Source organism: Eubalaena glacialis, chromosome 1 (genome assembly GCF_028564815.1).
Source record: "Eubalaena glacialis isolate mEubGla1 chromosome 1, mEubGla1.1.hap2.+ XY, whole genome shotgun sequence".
Taxonomy (NCBI): Eukaryota; Metazoa; Chordata; class Mammalia; order Artiodactyla; family Balaenidae; genus Eubalaena; species Eubalaena glacialis.
The window spans coordinates 53,829,054-53,851,005 of record NC_083716.1 but is presented as its reverse complement, the minus strand read 5'-3'; the positions used below and the strand labels follow the sequence as shown (position 1 = coordinate 53,851,005).

Below are 21,952 nucleotides of genomic sequence, written 5' to 3'. Positions count from 1 at the left end.
TTGGAACCCCCAGTGCTGGTGCTCTACTCAACGCAGTCTTTAGAATCTCAAAGGCCTGCTGGTGGTCCCTATTCCATTGAAGGGGCTCCCTTTCTTCTCCCTTTAGAACCTCTTGTAGGGGTTTTGCTATAAGGCCATAATTTGGAACTCAGATATGACAGAACCCAGCCATCCTGAGAAAGCCTCCAAGTTGCCTCTTTGTGGTTGGAGATGGTAGTGCACTAATTACTGTTTTTCCATCTATGGCCAGGGCTCTTTCCCCTGGGGTCAAAACAAATCCTAAATCCGAAACCTGCTGCTGTGAGATCTGAGCCTTGATTGGAGACACTTTATATCCCCTTTTTGCCAGAAAATTTAGGACCCTAGCCGTATGTTGATCTGAATCTTGTTTGGTCTCACTACTTATCAATAAATCATCAACATATTGTAGCAGAGTTCCCTTCTCAAGGCTCAGTTCCCTCAGTTCTAACGTGCTAACACATTTCCAAAAAGATGGGGGCTGTCCCGAAAACCCTGCGGAAGCACTGTCCAGGTATATTGGGTAGCCTCCAGGGTGTCAGGGTCGCTCCATTCAAAAGCAAAAAGGTATTGAGAGTCTGGATGTAGGGGAATACAGAAAAATGCATCTTTGAGGTCCAAAACAGAGAAATACTGAGCATTTCCCAATACTTGGGCGAGGAGGGTGTATGGGTTTGGCACCGTTGGGTGAATAGGGATGACTGCCTCATTCACTGCTCGCAAGTCTTGCACAAACTGACACTCCCTGTTAGGCTTCGGAACGGGGAGGGTCAGGGCGTTGCAAGGGGATCAGCAGGGCCTAATGAGTCCCTGTTTTAGGAATTTGGTGAGCAGTGATTGGATCCCCATCAGGGCTTCAGGCTTTAAAAGATATTGTCTCTTTCAGGGGCCTTTCCCTAGGCCTTAATCTTATTTTCATTGGGAAAATATGTTTTGCCCTTCCTGGAACCAAGGTATCCCAAACTGCAGGATCTACTTGTTCTCTAATTTCTTGGGGGGAGGTCTTGGGGAATCTTTTGATGACCAGCACATGGGTCATCTGGGGCTACTAATAGATGCACATTCTCTCTTTGAATTTTCTACCTCATTGGACTAAGAATATACTAGCTCCTAATTTATTTAGCAAATCTCTTCAAGGAGGGGGACAGGGCATTGTAGCATATACAAAAAGGAGTGAGTAATGATAACGGACCCGACTCTGCAGGCAAGGGGAGATGTAAATCGCCTTACCTTTGGCTGTCCATCAACTCCCGTCACAGTACAGTCACGGTTGGGGAGGGGGCCAGCCGGCCTAGTCACAACAGAGGTGGCGGTTCCAGTGTCTACAAGAAATTCAGTTCTCCTACCCGCCACATCAAGAGTGACCTGAGGCTCCGCTGGAGTCATGAGGATGGAACGAATAGGATCCGGAGTCAGGCAGGCACTCGCCCCATCAGTCAGTGTGTGGGAATCTCTCATCCGAGAGATTCACAAGGAACTGGGGTTGGGGCTGCCTTTCTGGCGTCCCACAGGAGGGCGCTCAGGACATTCCTCCTTCCAGGGCCCCTCCTTCCAACAAAAGGCACACTGGTTTGTGCCCAGGCGGCTTCCTGGTGGTCTGTCCAGCCTTCGCAGCCTTCTAGGGTCCCCTCGAGGTGGTGGGTGGATCAGAGAGGCCAAAAGCTGCGTTTTCTTTATCAGCCTCTTCTGTTAAGTCTCGATTGCTATAGATCTTGAAGGCCTCCTCTACCAAGGTTGACCATGGGGTTTGCGGCCCAGCCTCAAGCTTTTGTTACTCTCTCCTGATATCAGGAGTGGCCTGGGTGATAAAATGCGTGGCCAACAGTGTCCTCCCTTCTGCAGACTCAGGGTCTAGATTGGTGTACTTCCTGAATGGCTCTGTCACCTGGCTCAGGAAGACTGCCAGGTTTTCCTCTTTCTTCCTGTGTAACCTCTGGGATCTTATCATTTACAGGCTTCACCATATACCTTTCATTCCTTCTGATAGATGAGTAATGTCTCATCCTAGCCTGGCCTACACGATCTTCATTGTCCCAGTGTGGGTCATGTTCTGGGATTGTGTCCCCCGCTGCCTGATAAATTTGGCGGTGTGGATGGGTGACCAGTAGGCCATCTGTGTGTTCCCTGGCCTTTCTCGGTATACGCTCCTTTTCATCCAGGGTGCAACAGTGGGCCAGAATAACCATGATGTCCTTCCAGGTAAGAGAGAATGTTAACACCAGCCTGATGAATTTGTCAGGCTCAGCTTGTCAGGGTTCTCTGAGAACCTGCCAAACCTCTCCTTACAGATTCCTAAGTCCCGCGTCGAGAAGGGGACATGCACTCTAGTAATCCCTCCGTTCCCATTAGCTGCTTCCCAGAGGGGGTAAAGGCCTTGTGGGGCAACAGTGGTGGCTAACTTTGAACCTGATCAGAGCCCCATTGGAGGAAACACGAGGGGCTCCGATTTTTGAGTCTCTGACTTGACAGGGAAAGGTGGGGGTCTGGGAGTTGAAGAAGATGGTGAAGGGGAAGAAGAAAGGGGGTCCTGAGAAGGAGGCTCAGCACGCCGATGGCAGCTGAAAGAAGGGGTCTGCGAGAACATCTGGCTCTGAATCTTTTGGGGACAACACAGGAAGAGAGGCTACATATAAACAACAGGAATCCCTCAGTCTGGAGTCTACACGTATGGGCCTACACATATGGGACCTCTCCCCATTTTTAAGACTGCTTACAAAATAGGTCCAGTTGTAAAATGGTGTTAAATTTAAGGGATCTATTCCGTGGCCACTTCTCCTGGTCACCCAAGGTATACGGGAACCAGGCTGTGTTGCAAAAGAAAATCAGCTTATTTCTTTAGTGTCTCCAATTGTTAAGAATGCAACCCAGAGGAGAATCTCTGGGGATTCCCTGGGCATTTCCCATGTTTACATATAAATCTGGAGGCTAACAACTAGAGATCCCCGGGGGCCGGATGGAGTCAAGGTCTAGTGTAACGACAAAGGGGATCACAGAATTCCCTCCCCAGAGTTAGTGACACAGACGAGGAGTCTCCAGGATGAAGGGGATGGGAGTGTATGTAATGAGGACCAAGGGAGAGGACAGGAGAGGAGGGACAGAAAGAGATAGCCTTTTCAGCCTGCCCCCCGAGGGTGTCTATTAAGGCACCAGCCTGCGCACTTCCAGAAAAGGCCAGTGAAGGAGGGAGCGCCCTGTCCACTGCCCACCAGGGTGATCAAGCCCTGAAACCAGCCAGTCGTCCATCGTCTGCGGGTCTCCAACCCACAGGTGGGACTCTCACCCGCACATACACCAGTATATAGAAATCTGCCGCTTCGGCCTGTTCCCAATGAGACTTCTCTTGGCAGAGGAAAGGAAAGGTGAGACTATTGGGAGGATCGGACGTCCCGCCACTACATGATAGGAGGATGGAACCTCTGTCACTCTCATAAATCTCCCATCAGGGAAGGCCCACTGGACCAAGGTCTGCTTGGTGTGAGGCGAGCCTCTCCCACCTCTGCTTGTGACCTGTCAATGTGAGCTGTTGCCGGCCAGAGGGAGCAGGTCTCACGAGCTGAGAACAGTGATGCTGTAGCTGCCCGACGTCCACTCTCTCGGGAGGATAAGACAGAGAAGTAGGAGAGGACAGAGAAAGAAGGAGAGAGATTTCAGGAGAGGGAAAGGGAAAGTGGTGAGGGAAAAAGGACAAAGGGGAGGGGGAAAGCATCGCCTGAATGAGGGTACTGAGGCCCTCAGGGGCCAGGAAAGCAGACTTACCAAACGTGGTGACGCTGAAACAAGAGGTTCAGGTGGCCGCCTGTCACCCACTGGGAAGCTGTATTCCGTGGTCGGTGGTCCCGGAGGTGCCCAGATCCTCTCCCTGGAATGGGAGAATGTCCCGGCAGAGTCACAACAAAGTATGTTACTGACCAGTGTTCTTGGCCTCCTTAATCAATAGAAATTGATAAGAGGGCAGATGAGAAATTCAGGCAAGGCTTTACTGGGACTCGTGCTGCAGCAGGAAGGAGTGAGAACAAGTAACAGGTTCCCTTGCTTGCTCCCTGAGGTGGGGGCAAGCTGGTTCCTTATATGGGGTGAAGGTAGGGGTGGGTCCAGGGGTCGGCTTAGGTGGTCTGCCCACCCCCTTGGTGATGCTGTGTGCAGGCATCATGCACAGTACCCTGCTTTTGCTCTGGGCATCTCAGAAGTGACAGTTGGGTTTTTGGTGTTTTGTATCTTGTCGTTCATAATTTGCCCCAACTGAGCATGCCCCAGGTTATTGTTAGTCCCGAATAGATTCTTTGTATTCTGTTGCTGGAGGAGGCGTTGGTCCAGGTGCAGGCACTGCAGCAAAGGCTCCCAGGTCCCAGGCTGTCTCAAGCTGATCTTGGCTGATTCTCTGTATTCACTTGTCTTTCCAGGTTTTGCCCTGCAACCTCAATTATCTGATGGGTATAAGAATAGTCACTGATTTTGTTTGTTCAGCTTTTTTCTTATTTTAAGGACAGGAATGACAAGTTCTAAGCTCTTTATTTGTCAGAACTGAAAACTGGAATCTATGTCTAAATTCATTTGAACCAATATGTATGGAATATTAGTTTGAAGGATTGCCAAATTATTAGTTTTTTTTGTGTTCCCACTTGTCTCAACTAACCTTGGATTGGGATACCAGCAAGTTAAACCTGCATCTCAGATTAAATGCAGCCACTGAAATGAAAACGATTCTCAAAAAGGCTGTGAGAGAAAAATCCAAAATAATAAATTTGGGGACAAATTTGTGTTAATGGACCACAATAATACCAGTGAAAGCAACTGTATAGTATAACAATAATCTAAGCATTTGAAAGAAAAGATTTAGAACCTTATATCTATTATGAATGCTATGAATAAGCAGAATAAGTAAGAGGTTGATTCTATTCAAGACTTTTATCCCAGATTTTGAACAAGGCCCTCTAGCTCTCATGATCAAAAGTCTCATTCAAAGCAGAGGCTCTGAACTAACGGCCCCAAAGCTGAACTAGGCTTTTTGACATACATTGTTTTTGAAAAAGGAATGGGCTGCTGACTTTTAATGATTTGGCAATTTCTCTGGAAAATGTGGGTGTGCTAGAAACACTGGCCGATGTCACCCACTGATAGTCCTTTGCAGAAGCAGCACAGAAGTTACCCCCTCCAATTTGCCACAGATGTCTCCAGATAATCTCACCTGTGTCTATAGCTGAGGCTTCCAACCATCTGAGTTTGTCTTCTCAAGCAATTTATTAAAAGTTGGGAGAAAAAAAAAATTCTAGTAGATCTTTTATAGAACCTGGAAGTCTAGAAATAGAAATTCAGGATGTTGTTTACATTTCAATAACATGTTGATTCAATTCACTTTTTCCATGGATGATTTATGATAAACAACTTAATTAGTCAACAAAGAAGTACATGTGAAAGTATTTCCATCATTTTTTTGGATCTTTGTAACTTGGGGCTGTTGAAAACAACCACCTTTTCCAAATTATCTCCATATCTTCTTTTTGTTCCATGTCAACTCACTCCATTTTGCAAGAAGTCTAAATAGCTTCTGTTAAGTCCATTTTGTAGAATTCATATTCTGATTCAAGATGTGGTCATTACTAACACTATGTGGTTTGTTTTGGAAGTACTTAAAAAGAAAACATTTAGTTAGAGATTTTGAACTTAAAGTTACATAACCTTGACAATTTTCCTAGTCTCCATAGCCCATACCCACCAATATACTTTTTCCCAAGGATAACACCTAGTTAACAGTTTACTTTTGTTTCCCATCTGCATCCCATGTGGTTGCATGCACACACACACATGCACACAGAAACATATATGTATATGTGCATACAAAATCTATACATATATATACATGCAAAGCTAAATATGTTTGTATATACACACATACATACACTTATATATACATCTGTTTACTGCATTTTCCTTATTTGCACACGTGGATTCATATTATGCATACTTTTCATACTTTGATTTTATTCTTTTCAATGGCTGTATAATATTCATTTGTGGCCATTTCTATTGTTTCCAGTTGCTTCTCTTTTGTGTTTGTTTTCTGTTTTGTTATTAAAAATCGTACCACTGACATACTTTGCTGATTATATCATTTCCAACTTTTACAATTAATGATGGAAATCCCTAGAAGTAGTACTCTGCATCAAAGAGTACCTATATTTAATATTTTGCAATACATTGCCAATGTGTACCCCCAACAAATTAGCACCAACTCTATTTTCCTTGAATCTTTGCCTTTACTAAGTACTCCTGAAATTTAACGTTCTCTATTCTGATTTTCATCTCTACAATGAGTTCAGTTATATACTTTTTTGTATGTATTCTGCATATCTATCTTTGTTTTTCTGTGAAATTCTTGTTCATATATTACATGTGAAAATCTGGATTTCAAAATCTCTCTAATTTGGTTATTAGCCTTCAAAAAGTGTCATTTCTCAGCATAGTTTTCGTTGGCGTTTCTAGAAAAGAAACTTGATAATCCTTGTTGCTTGTTCAAGTGCCAAGTGTCCAGGGAGTGTTAAACTTGACAACTGCTGCCTGATTGAGATGCCATGTGTTATTTCCCTGGGAGCAAAGTTTTTCTCAATATGCCATAGCTATATGGTTTTCTTTAGGCCCCTGTGCCTTGTGATATCTCATAGTCAAAGGTGAAACCAAGGGTTAATAACTATAAAGAGTAAACTGTTCACACACTTCTCTTATTAGACATGGTAATTACCTGGTATCAGGCTGAAAGAAACAGTGGAGCACAGTGGGCAGATACTCTAAATCAAAGCCTTCCATAAATCTGAGACTGTTGTGAAGTTCACTCAATTAGCATTTATTGAATCTCTATTGTTAGTAGTCCATCTACTAATTAATTTTTTTGGTAAAATGTACATTGAATTAAAAATTCCTTGTATTAACTTATATAATATTGTATACCAACTATACTCCAATAAAAAAAATATGTGTGATTTTGGCTCTCAGGCATAGTGTGCCATGGGTGAAGACTGAAATGAAAAGATAGACTTAAGATTCTAACGTGAAGGACCCTGTTGAATGGACCTTATCTAATCACAAAGAGTTTTGGGGACAAGAGGGGAGAGCATATTCAGTGTGTGAGAAATGGGATGAAAATGATGTTTTTGTCATTCTCCTGATCAGGTGCCCAGTGGAAAAGTTACTGGTAAGTTCCAGTAACTTTTTGATACCCAGCTGTAGTATCAGAGGCCCTGCTCTCATAACTTCTCCTCCAGCTCAACTCTGTGCATGTGATTTCCCACAGTATTCAAAGGCGGAAAGGCATCCCGTGACTGCATTGGAGAAAATGATGGAGTCAAGTTTTGCCGGCCCCCAGTCATTCCCAGAGGTCCCTCCTCCCAACAGAGGAAGCCAATCTGTCAAACACCACAGGTACAGGTAGCTAATCATGGTGGGAATGGGTGCGTTGACACAATGGATAACACTGGACAACACATGCTGAGGAATGACAACATTATTCAGGAGAGATGATCGTTCTTGCTTCTCCTGTAGTTCCCCATGCAGTGGATGCTCAAGCAGCTCCTAGCAGGCAAAGCAAAGATACCAGCAGGCAGCAATGCCCCTAGAGGAAGCCTAAAGGAACTATTAACAACACCCATCAAGTCTGCAGACACAGACCAGTGAATGAAACAATTGCAATCTGAAAAACTATTAAAAACATGATTTTTCCTAGCCTGCCTTATCACTGTCTGCAAATTTAATGACTAATTCTTCCCTAGGCAGCTGATAGGACATGCTCCAGGTCTTCCAACACGGTTCTCACACAAAGAAAACTTTCCAGGGGGAAGAAGCCTGGCAAATCTTCTCCTTTGGTTTATTAGATCTTCCATTGTCAATGGAGTGGGACTTTTTTTTTTTTAAAACAAGCTGAGTGTAAAAATTGGCTCTTTGGGGGAGAAGGCCAAAAATAAAGTTATCTTATAAAAGTTATAAATTTTACAGCATTCTGAGGCTGAGCAAATTCTTCAGCATCTTCTAGTCACATGCTGTGTTTATACATAAGGAATCTGGAACTCCAAAAATTGAAAGTTTTGTTCTAAAGTGCCAACATTTGAGACTTGCTAGAACAGACATTATGTTTATGTGCATCCAAAAGTACTGATAGGTCATCAGTCTTTGTGGAAGTTGTCCAAAGATTTAAGCTTCCTTTTTTTAGTAAGAGGTACAGTATTTAAAAAATTCTTAATTATGAAGAGATTAAATGGAAAAGGTAAAAAATAACAGTTGTTCCCAGCAATGGAAGATAAATGTTGTTGACCCTTGGTTTTCATATATGTAGGCAATATTTTGAAAACCACCGTGAGAGAAGTATGCATTATTCAAGGAAACTAACTTCTCCCTCACCTTTCAGGGAGTCCCTAAAAAAGATTTTCTTGATGCTGGCCACATTTACTATGAGGTTTTCACATCACTCTTGATACTAATCATTAGTACTTGATGGTGATTTTTATTCTTAATCTACATGGGTAGAGACTGAGGTACCAAGCGTTTGCTAAGTTAAAAAAAGAAAAAAAGGTTTAAATATTTTCAACACAGGATGAAATATGTTTGGCTACTGGATAATTGCTTTAGTTATTAACTACAATTTTTGGTTTATATCAATTGGGGCATTTACAAATATTTCCCTGTGAAAAGATAACTTCAGTTAACTGGACCTAGTGGACGTTCTTCAATTAGGGAATTAAGTACAAAATTATTGGCCTTTTAGAAGATGTTTTTTTTCCAAAAGAGCATTTTCCTCTGCTGCTTGTAATACACGTTAAAGTGGTATTCCATTCAGTTAAGCAAAATAATTAAGTATAATATTAAGTACTATATTATGTCGTACATGTTTTAAAGTTGATATGATTAAGCAATTATGGCTTCTAATGTATTTGACCTGCAAATACCCTACCCCTACTTTCGTCTATTGATATACCTCCTCCTAAACTTGGTTTTTACTATGGTTTCTAGGAATCACTCACAGATCAAATAAGGAAGTCTCTAAGAGACCTTTTTTATTTGGTTCAATGACATTGCAGTATTTGTTGGCATACATTATGTCCTGATAGATAGGCAAGGGTTGATTTATAAAGTGCTTTTAGAACTTTGTAAATTATAGTTCAATATATCATAGCTTTTGTTTTGTAAAACATGCAGTAGACTTAAACGTTTTCGTGATTGATAACCTAGTCACTGATTGATTTATACATCCTGCAAACTGCTGTGTAACTTCCTGAATGCCACTGGGTTAGAAAGCTTGAATAGTTGATTGATCAATAGGTATAGAACTGTTTTTTAAGATGGGTCACTAGCTCATACTGGTAGACTTTTTTGTTGTGACATTTTGGCTAGCTATGAATAATTCATTTCTTTTGTGCACTGCAAATATGACTCATTTGGATAACTCATTTATGAAACAAAGCTGTTAATTCAAAGCCATTATTTCTCATGTTTAGTCCAAAAATAAAAAAAAACCCTCTTTCTTTTTAAAGAAGAAATCTATTATATCATGTTATACTTATTACATTATATTTTGGCAATATAACTCATTTATAGACAGCACATGTGTAGGTTTTTTAAGGTGAAATAAGTCCAGGGTTTTCAGTGATTAGTATGAGCCTTTGAGTTGTCAGTTTGGGCAGGGAAATTTACTTTTGTTGAGCAGCTACTAAGTGCCAGACTCCCTGCTAAGCACTTTACACACTTTATCTCTTTAATCCCCATAGCAATACTATGAAAATACCTAAACAAGTACTAATACCTTTCTTTGCATCTCTTCCACCCATCTCTAGGCTTTACCTTTTTCTGCCTTGCCTTGTGCACTAAGAGGGCAGCAGGCTCACTTGCCTTTGGGCTTCTGTTGGTTTCTTGCGATGCACAGGCAAGCGATGGAAGGGCAGAGGTCAGTGAGGTCCTAGCACTTCTGCCCCCACCCTCCCTGCCTGGTTGCCTCAGCTACAGCCCTCTTCCTGGCACTAGCCAGGAGGTCCTCTTCTTTCAAGCCCTTTCTCTCTTCAATCAGGTAACTGCTTCTTCCCCTTGTCCTTTCAGTTACAGGGATGGTAACAGTTTCCCATTGTTACCAGCCCTTATGTACAGAAGTATCCTGTATTTTTTTTTTCTCAAACAGTGAACACACTTTAGTAAATAGCAAAATCTTCCCAAATGACCCAATATAGAGTGCTATCTATTTTCCCCCAGGACTCTGACTGATATACAAGTACTTTCCCCAGTATCATACAGACCTGATGCAGCTAATTCTAGCATCCAAGCCTGAGTACCCTGTGGACTCCACAATTGCCACTGGATGGTATAGATAGAAGCTGGAAGGGAGGGAAACAAATTAGTTATTATAGAGCTCCTTAAACTCGTTGGCATAGTGACCTAACTAGAGGTCCCTCGTTGTTAGGCATGTTAGGACTCAATACACTCAACCCAGAAATATTATGATGAAGAACGAAGTTGTAATAACGTTGTCAGGTATGATCTGGTGTTTGCACAAACTCAGGAAGTTAATGTTGGGCTTGACGAATATGAAGTTATAAAGTGTGATCATTTCGCCTTGCCCAAACCAGGAAGGTGGCTACTAGCACTCATTTGTCGGGTTCTCAAATTCTGACCTTAAATGATATTTGAGAAGTTTTGTATTTATTAAGTGGACATAACAGTAATGTTGGTGGGGGGAAAACTTACAGAACTCCAAATAATGTAGTAATATGGGTAAAATTCATTTGGGGGACTGGATCCTTTAGAACTTTATTGAAATTTTGAAAATGTTTTTGCTGTTTCTGTGTGTGGTTTTATTGCTATTTTCAGAGCTAAATAAGTAGCAACACAAAAATTCTAAGTTCCCTTATTGGCATCTCATGGAATGTCTGCAAAGGAACAAAGTTCTCCTCAGAGTTCACATGGTAGTAGGGTAAATTCAGTGGGGTGGAGAGAGGAATGGATATGGAATAAGTAATGCGTCAAATTAGTAATTGATTTCTGTAAAGAGTCTAGTTCTTTGTCTAACGTGATCTATGTAGGGAATCTTACCTGAGGTATATCCCGTTTATGCCTTGCCCTTTGATGGCATCTGGCATGGTGATTTGGGTATTTGGATGTATGAGTCAAGCGAAATATATGATCAGATGTTTATTAAAAGCAAACTCAAAGGTTTATTATGGGATTATATAAAATCATGTTGTGAAACTTTTGAAAATTGTAAAGCACTATAGAATTTAAAGAATCTTTCATTCAATAAAAAAAAAGTTAAAGCAAACTCAAAAGAAAAATAATGTAGGTTCTCAGGATTTATGAAAATTTGAGACAGTGAACTGCAAAAGTAACATATATATTAAGGAGAGAAAGGCAGTTAAAATAAGGTTTGTTTATTCTACCACTAACACAAGTGAAATGTTCCCCATAAAGCCCTTAAGGCTTCTTGGGTTTAGTTCTTGGCAGTGTTTAATAACAAGGCCATTTTTATTTCTATTAGAGGCACTTTTGTAGCTTGGATAATGAGGGAGGATGGGAATCAGGAACTGGAGAATTCCTCAAGCGCACCTCTGTGGCTGGAAAGCTGGTGTTATTTTAGTCCATTGTGCTCCAGACTGGAAAGCCAGAAACACAGGAACTGGAACTTCTTTTCTTCTCAGTCTTTCCAAAGATAAAATGGATTCAGCAACTTTCGATCCCTCCTAACAGATATCCTACAGGCATGGATGGAGCCTGACCTAGAACTTTGAGGATCTAGGGTGGAAATGCAGTGCTTGAAAAGTTTCAGCAGCCACCTGTGAGGTTATTGCTATGATCAATTTGTTTGTTGGTTTTCTTTCCACCAGCAGGACTCTCTCCTCTTGCTGCAGCCCAGGGCAAAGGAGTGGTATGCCCCATAGGAATGCCTTCAGAAGGACACCCACCTCACCCCGAAGTAGGTTGGGCGGAATCGTGGGACCAGCATATCAGCAACTCGAGGAATCAAGGATCCCAGACCAGGATACGATACCTTCCCAAGGGTAGGTCTTAAAAGCAATGGAATTTAGGGAGTGTGTTATGAATGATATAGTTTTAAATTGAGTTATTATGTTCCTTGGGGTTTTTATTCACTGATTTCATCATCATTTGGCTATTTATGCTTGCTTCCACCTTTGTTCCACAAAAGAATAACTTTAAAAAACAGATACAATGGAAATCGATATTAGGGAAATGTTAGATGGAAAAGATATATAGCATTAAGAAAAAAGTAAGTGTATAGTCATCTAGACACTATGTTATTATTGCAGTTGCTAAAATAACTGGGAATGTGTCTTTGATTTTAAAAAACAGATTTCTTAGGATGACTAAAGTGTTCCTTCATCCTTAGGTTTGGGGAAAAAAAAGTGCTTAATTCTCTAATCACTATTGTGGACAATACCGTAACAATAACCTGTAACATATATATAGCATCTGCTCCATTGAGCATTCTTGAACAAGTCTCAGTCAGTGTTGACAGAGTATTGTCAAGGCACAGGTAGCCGAACTCAGATCTCTAGTTTCATTCACGGTGCAGGGATGGAAAAATTGGCTTTGGACTCCATGGCTGTTGGTCATCCTTGCAGTGTAAAAAGTGTCCCTTCCTCTCAGTGGACACAGGCCCTCATAGGGCTCATAGCATGGTGAGTGGAGTGTAGAATGAATTTTAGCCACCACTCACCTAACCGACACAAGCTGTTCAACCAAATATGGCAGCCCTTATCGAAACTGACTGAATTTCAAATCTCATCTTTGCCTGTTACTACTTGTATGAATTTGAGAAAGTTTTATCATCTGAGCTTACATTTCCTCGTCTATAAATTGAACAAAATAATACCAGCTTTCCTGAGGGTTGTTGGGCAGATTAAAAAAGAGATTACATGTGTCAAGGGCTTGCACCTGACACATGGGAAACAGAGAAGGGGTACTTGTAGCTATTGTCACAGGAACCATTATTCTTATTAATTTCAAGAGCAGTGCAATCAGGCTTTACTCCAGAAATTCCAAGAATCCATTTCCTCACTCAAGCCAGGTTCTTGTTGCATCTAGTTTTTCTCTCTCTGAATCAACCAGGCTAGGTTTCTTTGCTGCTTTGGTCTGGGTGATTTTTCCACCCTGTCTGTAGCAAGTTAAAAGCCAAAGCAGGTTTGAGGTCTGTCCCAGACTCTTACCTTTGTCTTTTCTTCTGGGTGATATATGTCTGACGAATCTCAGCTACAGATTTCTGTAGGAAGACTAGAAGATAGGAAATAAATAGCCCATGTCTGGATTTTGTAATTTTGAAGCAATTCCAAATAGACTGTAAAATATATTTGGTAAGATCTGAGGTGAGATTTACACATTCAACATAACAGCTAAGTTGTCCAAAATGTATAATGCAAGTCAAGAAGTAGTTTGCATTTCTCTTTGCCTTATATCTGGAAAAGGTGCTTGCATTTAGCCTATAATTAATCATGTTTCATAATTACTTTTCTTCTGAAATCACTAATAATGTCTGTTACTTAGGTGTTTTTTTTTTTTCCCCTGGGGTGAACGTTGGAGTGAGAATGAGTGAGGTGCAATCAAGTTTTTGATTAGATTTAGAGATTTTGTGAGTGGAGAGAGAACCCATCCCATGCTGTCTTTCTTCTGTTGGGCACTGTTATGGCTATTGTTTTGTTTTGGTTCAATCATCATTGGGTTTGGAATATTCTCTCCAATTGGCTAGCCACCTGTATTTTCCTATGTGATATGCACCTGCTGTTGATAAATGGTGACTCGTATAAGTCACTATGTGCTCAGCACAGTGAGTCTCAGGGAGCAATCTCGTTCTTGACAACAGCTATTTCCCACTCCTAGGGGACTGACCATCTCTCCAGACTGGAAATGGGATTGGTAATAGAATTTCACAGCTAAAGGCCCTCTTCAAATCTGGCCCTAGCCTGGAGGGGGAGTGAATGAATTTATAAGAGGCATCTGATGCTTGTTTATCAAGCATGTGGGTGCTGTCTGCTAATTAGATTCCCAGGGTATAGGACATCTCTCCTTGACACTAACTTCAACCCAGCTTGAACCCAGCGCCTGACTTAGTGAAGCTTGAGGAGGGAGTCAGGTAGAAAGGAGCTTCTTCAAGAGCCTTTCCCCTGATCAGTGGATTGGTGACAGCCATGGCAGTGGCTCACAGAGCTGTGAACTGGGTTATGTCAGGCAAATCAAACTAACGGAATCATGTACTGGACAGAAAGAGATGGAATCACAAAAGTTAGATTGCTACCTTCAAAGTAGAAGGGATCAAACCATACTGATTATCCACCTCACTTAAATAGCAACTTTACAAACGTACATTCAGTTATTCTTCAGGAAGTGTACAGATGAACACACTAAAGATAGCAGAATTTAAATGGCTAACCCAAGGATAACCCACGTAAAAGAAGTGGATTGAATACCGGCCTTTCTGACTAAATAAACCACTAAACCAGGAAAGGAATGTGAAGAAAAATCACAGTCATGGATGGTGATGTGTAAATGGAATCTCTAATTGTATGGCTCCAGAGGGAGAAGTAGATTCCTTCAGTTTAGTCAGTTCATTCTAATCCCTTATGCACCAAGAACTGGGTCTTGGAGTCCTCTGGGGAAACACTGATTTCTTGGCCTGACCCCTGAATTACTGGGAATCAAACCAAATGACTAATTGTTGAAATCTTCCCTCTTTAAAAGGATGCTTTGACAAATGTACTTGTGATTACTTTGTTGAGGGATTGGAGGAAGGGCAGGCCAACCGGTCCAAACTGGTGTTTTACAGTCAATGAATGACAAGCTTATGGATCAAACGTGTGACAGAGTCGTTGACTCTGAAGGGATACAGAATTCTGAGTATCTTCTAATCAAGAATCATACCTAGAAATGTAACTCTCACTTAAACTTCTGGAGAGTAGTATCACCTCCTAATCAAAGACCAGTGCTAGGACACTCACAGCAACTCTAGGAAGGAAGGGAGGATTGGTAGTGTGCCTGTACTGGAATAGTGAAGAGGCATTCCTTCAGTGAGTCCTCAGAGCAGTCCCTCTAGATCAGTATTGCTACCTGATGGTTTTAATGAATGAGAGAACTAAAGTAAGGCTGCTGTGTTTGTCTGAGATTCCAGAGCATGTAATGGTGGTGAGACTTGAAATCCTCTCTGATCCAAAACACAATCACATTTTTGGAGAGTTCTAATTGCTTCAAGTGCACCTTCATGTTAGGGCAGCATTTTAGATTTCAGTTGTTGCCAGCGTGTGATCCATACCTGGCTTGTGAGATGATGTGTAAGTCGACTCCTTCAGTCAGCACGCAGGCATAGTAGAAGACTGCTCCAAGTTTGGCTTGAATTACCTTTGATTACTTCTTAGTCATGTGTTTTGCCGAAAGACTTACTTTCAGTTTCAAGTTCGGAGGATTTGTTGGCAAAATAACCACTCAACACTTAATTAAGTAAGAAATAAGAAAGCTTATTAGGTTAGTTATAGCACAGAGATAAGCAAAATAGTAAGAAATAAATGTATTTACAATCACCAAATTGGGGAAGCACCTACATCCAGATGCAAGCAATGCTGTGAAGTCCCTTGAACAGCAATTTGGAGTCCCAGTTGGAAGGTCCCGGGCGGTGTGTCCACTCCATGGATGAGACTTCAGAGTGCAGCCCGAAGGAGTCCTGCTTTTAATGCCAAGCCGCAAGCTGATAATCATCAGCTTACGTGCAAATATGCAGCTCTGGCTATCATCATAAATGCTCTGATCTCTAGTCGTAAGTCTCAGAATGTTCACTGATCCCCAGGATTTGGCCAGATTCCCAGGGCCCAGGAAGCTTCGTGACTTACTCCCTTCCTTATCTGTTGGTTCCCAAGACTTGTTAGCACCGTTTATGCTGACCTGCATGCAGTTCAGCAGTTCGGTATGTAGCTCCTTTCAGGGTCTTCGTTCAGTCAAAGGCCTATTGTTGCCTCTGAAGCCTGAACAAGACTATTAACTTTTTCAACATCATGTCACATTGTGGACTTGCTGAAGCGTCAATTGACTGAATCCTCTAAGATATTTACACCTTTATCCATCATTTTTACAAATAATGTTTAGATCCAGGTATTAAGAATTGGCACTATCACCATCACATTTCAACCTGTTAGATTCTACTCACTGAGACACTCTGATGATGATCCATGTGAAAGACGATTTTATCCTCATTAAATTTCTGTGCCATTGGTGAATCTGATAGCAGACATTCTGTATCTTCATACACGTTAATGGTGCTAAGGAAAGAACACAAAAGCCTGCAATTTGTCCCCTTTCTTCTTGTTGAAATTGATTCATTGATCAGAAACTTTAGGTTCAGGTTTTCAGTCATAGAACACTAAGGAGAAAGTCGTTGAGGTCCCCCAGGGACTTTCTTTGTATGTGGCTATATAATTTGCACAGGTAAAGATTTTACATCTCAAAAAAGTTTGAGATGCCTACTCATTTCTGGCTTTGATAGTAACAATTAAAGTAAGACAACGTGGTTTAACTTCTTCCTCTGTTGCTTACCAAGGGTGTAATTTGGGGCAATGCCCTTTGGGTATTCCTTAGTCCAGTTTATTTAACCATTACGTGGTAATAGATAAACCACACAGTTTTTTTTTTTTTTAAAATCAATGGAGGTAATTAGAGGTGAAAGTGCTTCTTGAAAGCTCTATGTGAATGTTTGTTAGCTCTTGTTGTTAACTGGGATATTAAGGGAGTGTTTACCTTGAAGTTCTGTTCATGTATTCCTGAGTCTGTTCCATCAAAATTTATTGATTGCCAACTCCGTACTAGGCTCAGTAAGAGAGGGTAGAACACAATGACACCTAAATTTGTTCCCCATCTTTTCACACTGTCTGGCAGAAAGACAGATCTCTAAATTGCTCCCATCTTGTCTTTACAATAAAGGTTTCTAATATTTAGTACGCAACACACTTCATTGCAATTATTCTTTCCATGTATAAACATGAGTTTTGTTTACATTATAATGTAAGACAAGGGGAATGAGATTTATTATATTGAGGATGAACGTGTTTAGATTATGCTTAAATTTTCATGTTTAAGGTTAAAATTGAGGAAAAATAATTGAGAACTAGAATAAATACTACTGCTCAAGTCCCCAAACTACATTTCCGTGAACCTACGATATCCCTGCCTCACTTTTTGGCACTGGAAAGTTCAGAGGCAACGGAAAATTCACAAGCTCTGAACAAGCAAGAGGGGGGCCAGCCAGATCCTGGCATATTTAAACCACTTGGAATGGCACAATGGCGTTCTCAACAAGCCATTGCCATGCACCCATAAACTACCTTACTTGGCTCCAGAAACCACGTGAGGAATGTTACTAGCTTGATCGAGGCCCTACGGAACTCACTTCATGTTCATCTTGGGCAGACAGAGGAACTGTATGCCTCTCATCCCATCTTTTAGGCTCAGCAAACTGGCAGTGAGGCAGTTCCTAAAGAGCAGAGTGCCAGTGGAAATTGGATTTGGTCCCCCTAAGGTCAGTGTGAAGCAGAGAAACTCAGGACTGTAGTACCTTGATGCTTAATAAATATTGGGCTTCCTGATTGCCTCCACCTAGGGTGGCCACAAGGAGTCTACACTGGACTAAACCAGGGCTGAGAGGGTGGTCAGTTTGATGGAGTGGAGTAATGCCGTTATGGGTTTCCTGTTTGTCACTATGGAAGGGCCAATCCCCATTTACCTGCTCAATCCCCATTTACTTTGTATTCTAGGATAGAGGTCAGGAAGACTATATCCCACCTGCCTATACAGCTGTGGTGTGTTGAAAGATCCCTGGACTTAAAGTAAGAAGATCTGGGTTTGAGTCTCAGTCTGTCACTTATTTTCTGTGTGACCTTGGGCAAGTCACTTCACCTATCTGAGCTTCAGTTAACTTCTCTGTTTAACTGGGAACATAGTATCCGTCTCATGGGGTTGCTGTGAGAATTCAGTGAGATGGTGCATGTGGAAAGTGCTTTGTTGACTGAATAGTGCTGGGAAGAATGCAGAATATGTAACACTTTGTTTCTTTTTCAGGTATTCATCCAGTGGTTTAACAACCCAACAAAATGCATCAATAAATATGCAACTGCCTTCGAGAGAGACAAACTCCTATTTTAATAGCTTGGATCAAACGGACCTGATGGGATATTCATCCCCAAGGGCCAGTTCCGTGCCCATCATCCCCTCAGTGGGTCTAGAGGAAACCTGCATGCAAATGCCAGGGATTTCTGAAGTCAAAAGCATCAAATGGTGCAAAAACTCCTACTCTGCTGATATTGTCAATGTGAGTATTCCAGTCAGCGATTGTCTTATAGCAGAACAACAAGAAGTGAAAATATTGCTAGAAACTGTCCAGGAGCAGATCCGAATTCTGACTGGTGCCAGGCGGTCAGAAGACTACGAACTGGCCAGCGTAGAAACCGAGGACAGTGCGAGTGAAAACACAGCCTTTCTCCCCCTGAGTTCCACAGCCAAATCAGAACGAGAGGCCCAATTTGTCTTAAGAAATGAAATACAAAGAGACCCTGCGTTGACCAAGTGACCTGAGATGTAAGAATCTGTGCGTTCTATGCTTTGCTCAACAGGAAAGAGAGGAGATTAAATACAAATTATTTATATGCATTAATTTAAGAGCATCTACTTAGAAGAAACCAAATAGTCTATCGCCCTCATAGTGTTTTTTAACAAAATATTTTTTTAAAGGGAAAGAAACGTTTCAGGAGGGATAAAGCTTACCACTAAAGCTTTTGGGTAGAATTCTGAACACAATTTCATTTAGTCCCGACACTGTCCTCTTTGGCTCTTAGTAGCTGTGGGCAATTCAGACCCTCAGCCCCAACAGTGCCAGTGACCTCATAAAAAAGTGCTGGCAGTTACCCGGTTTCAAAGAGAAGAGATGTATCCCAAGGGTGGACATGCCAGTGAGCAGGTGTCCATTGGGCTTGCCAATCCCAATCCCTAAATTCCTATTCACTCGACAGCCTCATCACAGGTTATGTCACGTCAACAAATGTAGTGTTATCTATTTACTTTTTGAAGAACGGCACGAAGACTCTGGAAGGAGAGGGGCAGGAGACAGAGGGAGTCATGGGGCAATCTATCTTAGCCACTCTTACATGCCAGCTTCCTCTGAAATTTGAAGGCACAGAATCTCAGAGGGAGGTAAGAAATTATTACAGAAAAAGAGACAAAAAAAAATCACACTGTCATGTCACTAAAATCATGCTAATAGCTAATAGAAATGTTTTCGTTTGAGATCGTTTAGGGGCTCCAAAGGAGCATTTCTCAGTGTGTGTGCGTGTGTGTCTGGGCTTGCTCACTCGAGCACCGGTATGCTGTATGCACATATGTTCCTTGTGCGTATGTGTGTGCATGTGTGTGCGTTAAGCTTGCTAAAATTTGTTCTGAAACATCAGGGAATCTAATATTCAGAAAAAATTTCCCTCTTAGATCTGTTCGCTTTAAATTTTTCCATTAAGTATAAAGTTCAGTTAGTTAGTAAATCAAGGTCACGTGCATGGTGGGGTCCTATAAAACTCTTGACAATGTCTAGACTATTTTCTGATGTGAACATTTTTGAGAGGAACAGCTATTGGCTCATTAATGATATCAGTATCACAAGGCGAGTTGGGGATGTGTATTTTGAATCATGCGTACTTAAATTATTTATACAAGCCAATGATCAAATTGATAGTTAAGTTACCCTTTGTTTTCTCATTTTCCTCATTACTTTTTGTAGCAAGTCTACTACGCGTGGACCAAGATATTGGCTTCTGTGGTTAATATGGAAAGAATAAATTGTTGAAATCACAAAGCCCAGACTATTCAGTTCACAGGAAGCCCCCCCCAACAAAGAACAGTAAATTGTGTTGTATGTTCATTTGGAATAAAGCAATATTTTTACCACTGCTAAGGTGAACTGAAACTTCTGAAGATTTGTCTGTTTTATTTACCCTTGTTTTCATGGGGCATTCAAGGAAATTAGTGTTCACATAACCAGTCTTTTTCCAATTATTGGTGGTGTTGAGTTGTTATGTTTACACTGTTTTAAATAAAAAGGCATAGTATTTAAAGTATATAAAAGATTTCTTTTACTGAAGTTTGGGAAAGCCTTGATTAAAACTTCCTGTGGAAGACTCACATTCCACTGAAAAGGAATGTAACTAACTATTTCGGAATCAAATATTGAATATACACAATTCTTATTTAAGGTTAAGCTGTTTCTGTTTAAAATACATTGCAAATTGCTCTCTGAGAACATTCTTTCTTTCTTTGATAATAGACATAAATAGACACAATGCCATTCAGGGAAAATAAAGAACACTGTGTTCTTATCAACACTGTTTAGTGGAAATTCAAAAGTCTCAAATGTTGAAAACATTTTGGTAGAAATGCATTTTATATTTAACAAAAGCTTCATGGTGTTCATTAGTTGTCCCACTACTGTTCCTTTGTTTTGAATACAGAGGTAATACTAGACTCTTAAAAAAGATTATTACAACTTTTTAATGTCTCAATTATCTAAATTCTCATTTAGAAATATTATATCTTTGGGAAAATTTTAGAAAAATGGTTTTAATTAACTGGTGTATAAAACCCCCATAATTTGCCTATTCGATATGCTATTGTGTTGAAATTTATCACAATTATCAAACATTCACTGGAAGTCCTCCCAAGTCAACCTTGTCTTGGGTTTTTCACTAAAATGCTACCTGTTGCATATCTAAACGGATTCATACAGAATCCACCTAATTAGGAGTTTCTATATTTTGTGACTCACTGCAGTTATTTCTTTTTTAACATCTTTCACTGCAGTTATATTAATATATCTTTTGCTCTAAGGAGCTCAAAGGTTGTCAATCAAACTTAAGTCCTGATCCGACACCTTATTTTTTTTTTTTTAAAGTAGAACTATATATTATGTGATTATAAACAGCCTCGTGAGTTCTAAAATGTATGAAAGTTACACACTTCCACTGGCGGCCCGATGTAAAGTTTAGAGATAAAGTTATGTCCAAATTTATAGTGCAGACAAAAATCCTCCGTAAAGAACAATTATTAATGGTCACTTTCAGTGGTCATTTGTCTCCTTTTGGAATATGAAGCTCTCCTGTGAAAAGGGTCCACACTCAAAAAGCACCTCTTTGGGCACCAGCAGACAAGTGCTGATAGCATCAAGACTTTCAAAGTTGATCTAACGTGGCCAACACCTGGAGACATCAATACCTTGTCCTTCAAGCTCACGTGCCTACAGAGAAGTGTTTATTTCTACAAGACACTTGATTTTGCTTCATTTTCCCTGTATTTGTTATGTGAATAGGTATTTGGAGATTTGGTAATTAAGTTAGCTGCATATTCAATATTTACTGGAGAATGAATGTCACTCATTATTTTTCACTCTGCATCATCTTCTGATGTCTTTTTTCAGAAAGTGTGTGTTATTCTGATTTGCCAGTGACTTCTATAGAATGCTGTTCTTCAAAATATATGAACAATTTTATGCTAATGAGAAATAGTGGATATTATGTTGGAGAATTGGCATCTAAATTCTCTGATTTTTGTATGCACATTAAGTGCTCTATGTTTTACACTCTTGTCCAATATCTACCTTGCTGTGGGTGAAGGACTAAATATTTGTAGATAGATCAAATCTCCAATGATTTACATTATTTCCAAGCAGCAATAGCAAGGTCCTCTGGAGGAGAAACAGTGCTATTTTCAGGACTCCACAATTAATCTGTTTTGATCATAACATATCAGACCTACCAAAAAGAGAACAGAAGGGCCAAGCAGATTTCCAGAGAATGATCACTGGCTTCTGAATTGACTGACAGCTACAATTTGAGTGGGGCTTTTGGCGACTATGGCTAAAGCTCTCAATAACCAGGTCTCCACC

The 21,952-nt window shown here is 40.8% G+C and overlaps 1 protein-coding gene across 3 annotated transcripts in view; it reads left to right on the top strand.

Moving 5' to 3' along the window:
* The window catches only part of NRG3 (neuregulin 3), a 1,094,021-nt gene extending 1,075,178 nt beyond the window's left edge, over positions 1-18,843 (top strand). For 2 of the 3 annotated variants that reach the window (XM_061196827.1, XM_061196818.1), the window contains exons 7-9: positions 7,304-7,431; positions 11,871-12,041; positions 18,091-18,843. In XM_061196827.1, the coding sequence (XP_061052810.1) occupies positions 7,304-7,431; positions 11,871-12,041; positions 18,091-18,598 (807 nt within the window). In that variant the 3' untranslated portion in view covers positions 18,599-18,843. Of the gene's footprint in view, positions 1-7,303; positions 7,432-11,870; positions 12,042-17,786; positions 17,859-18,090 lie in introns of all 3 variants that reach the window. The other variant, XM_061196836.1, reaches the window with a different exon arrangement.
* Positions 18,844-21,952: the final 3,109 nt, after the last annotated feature.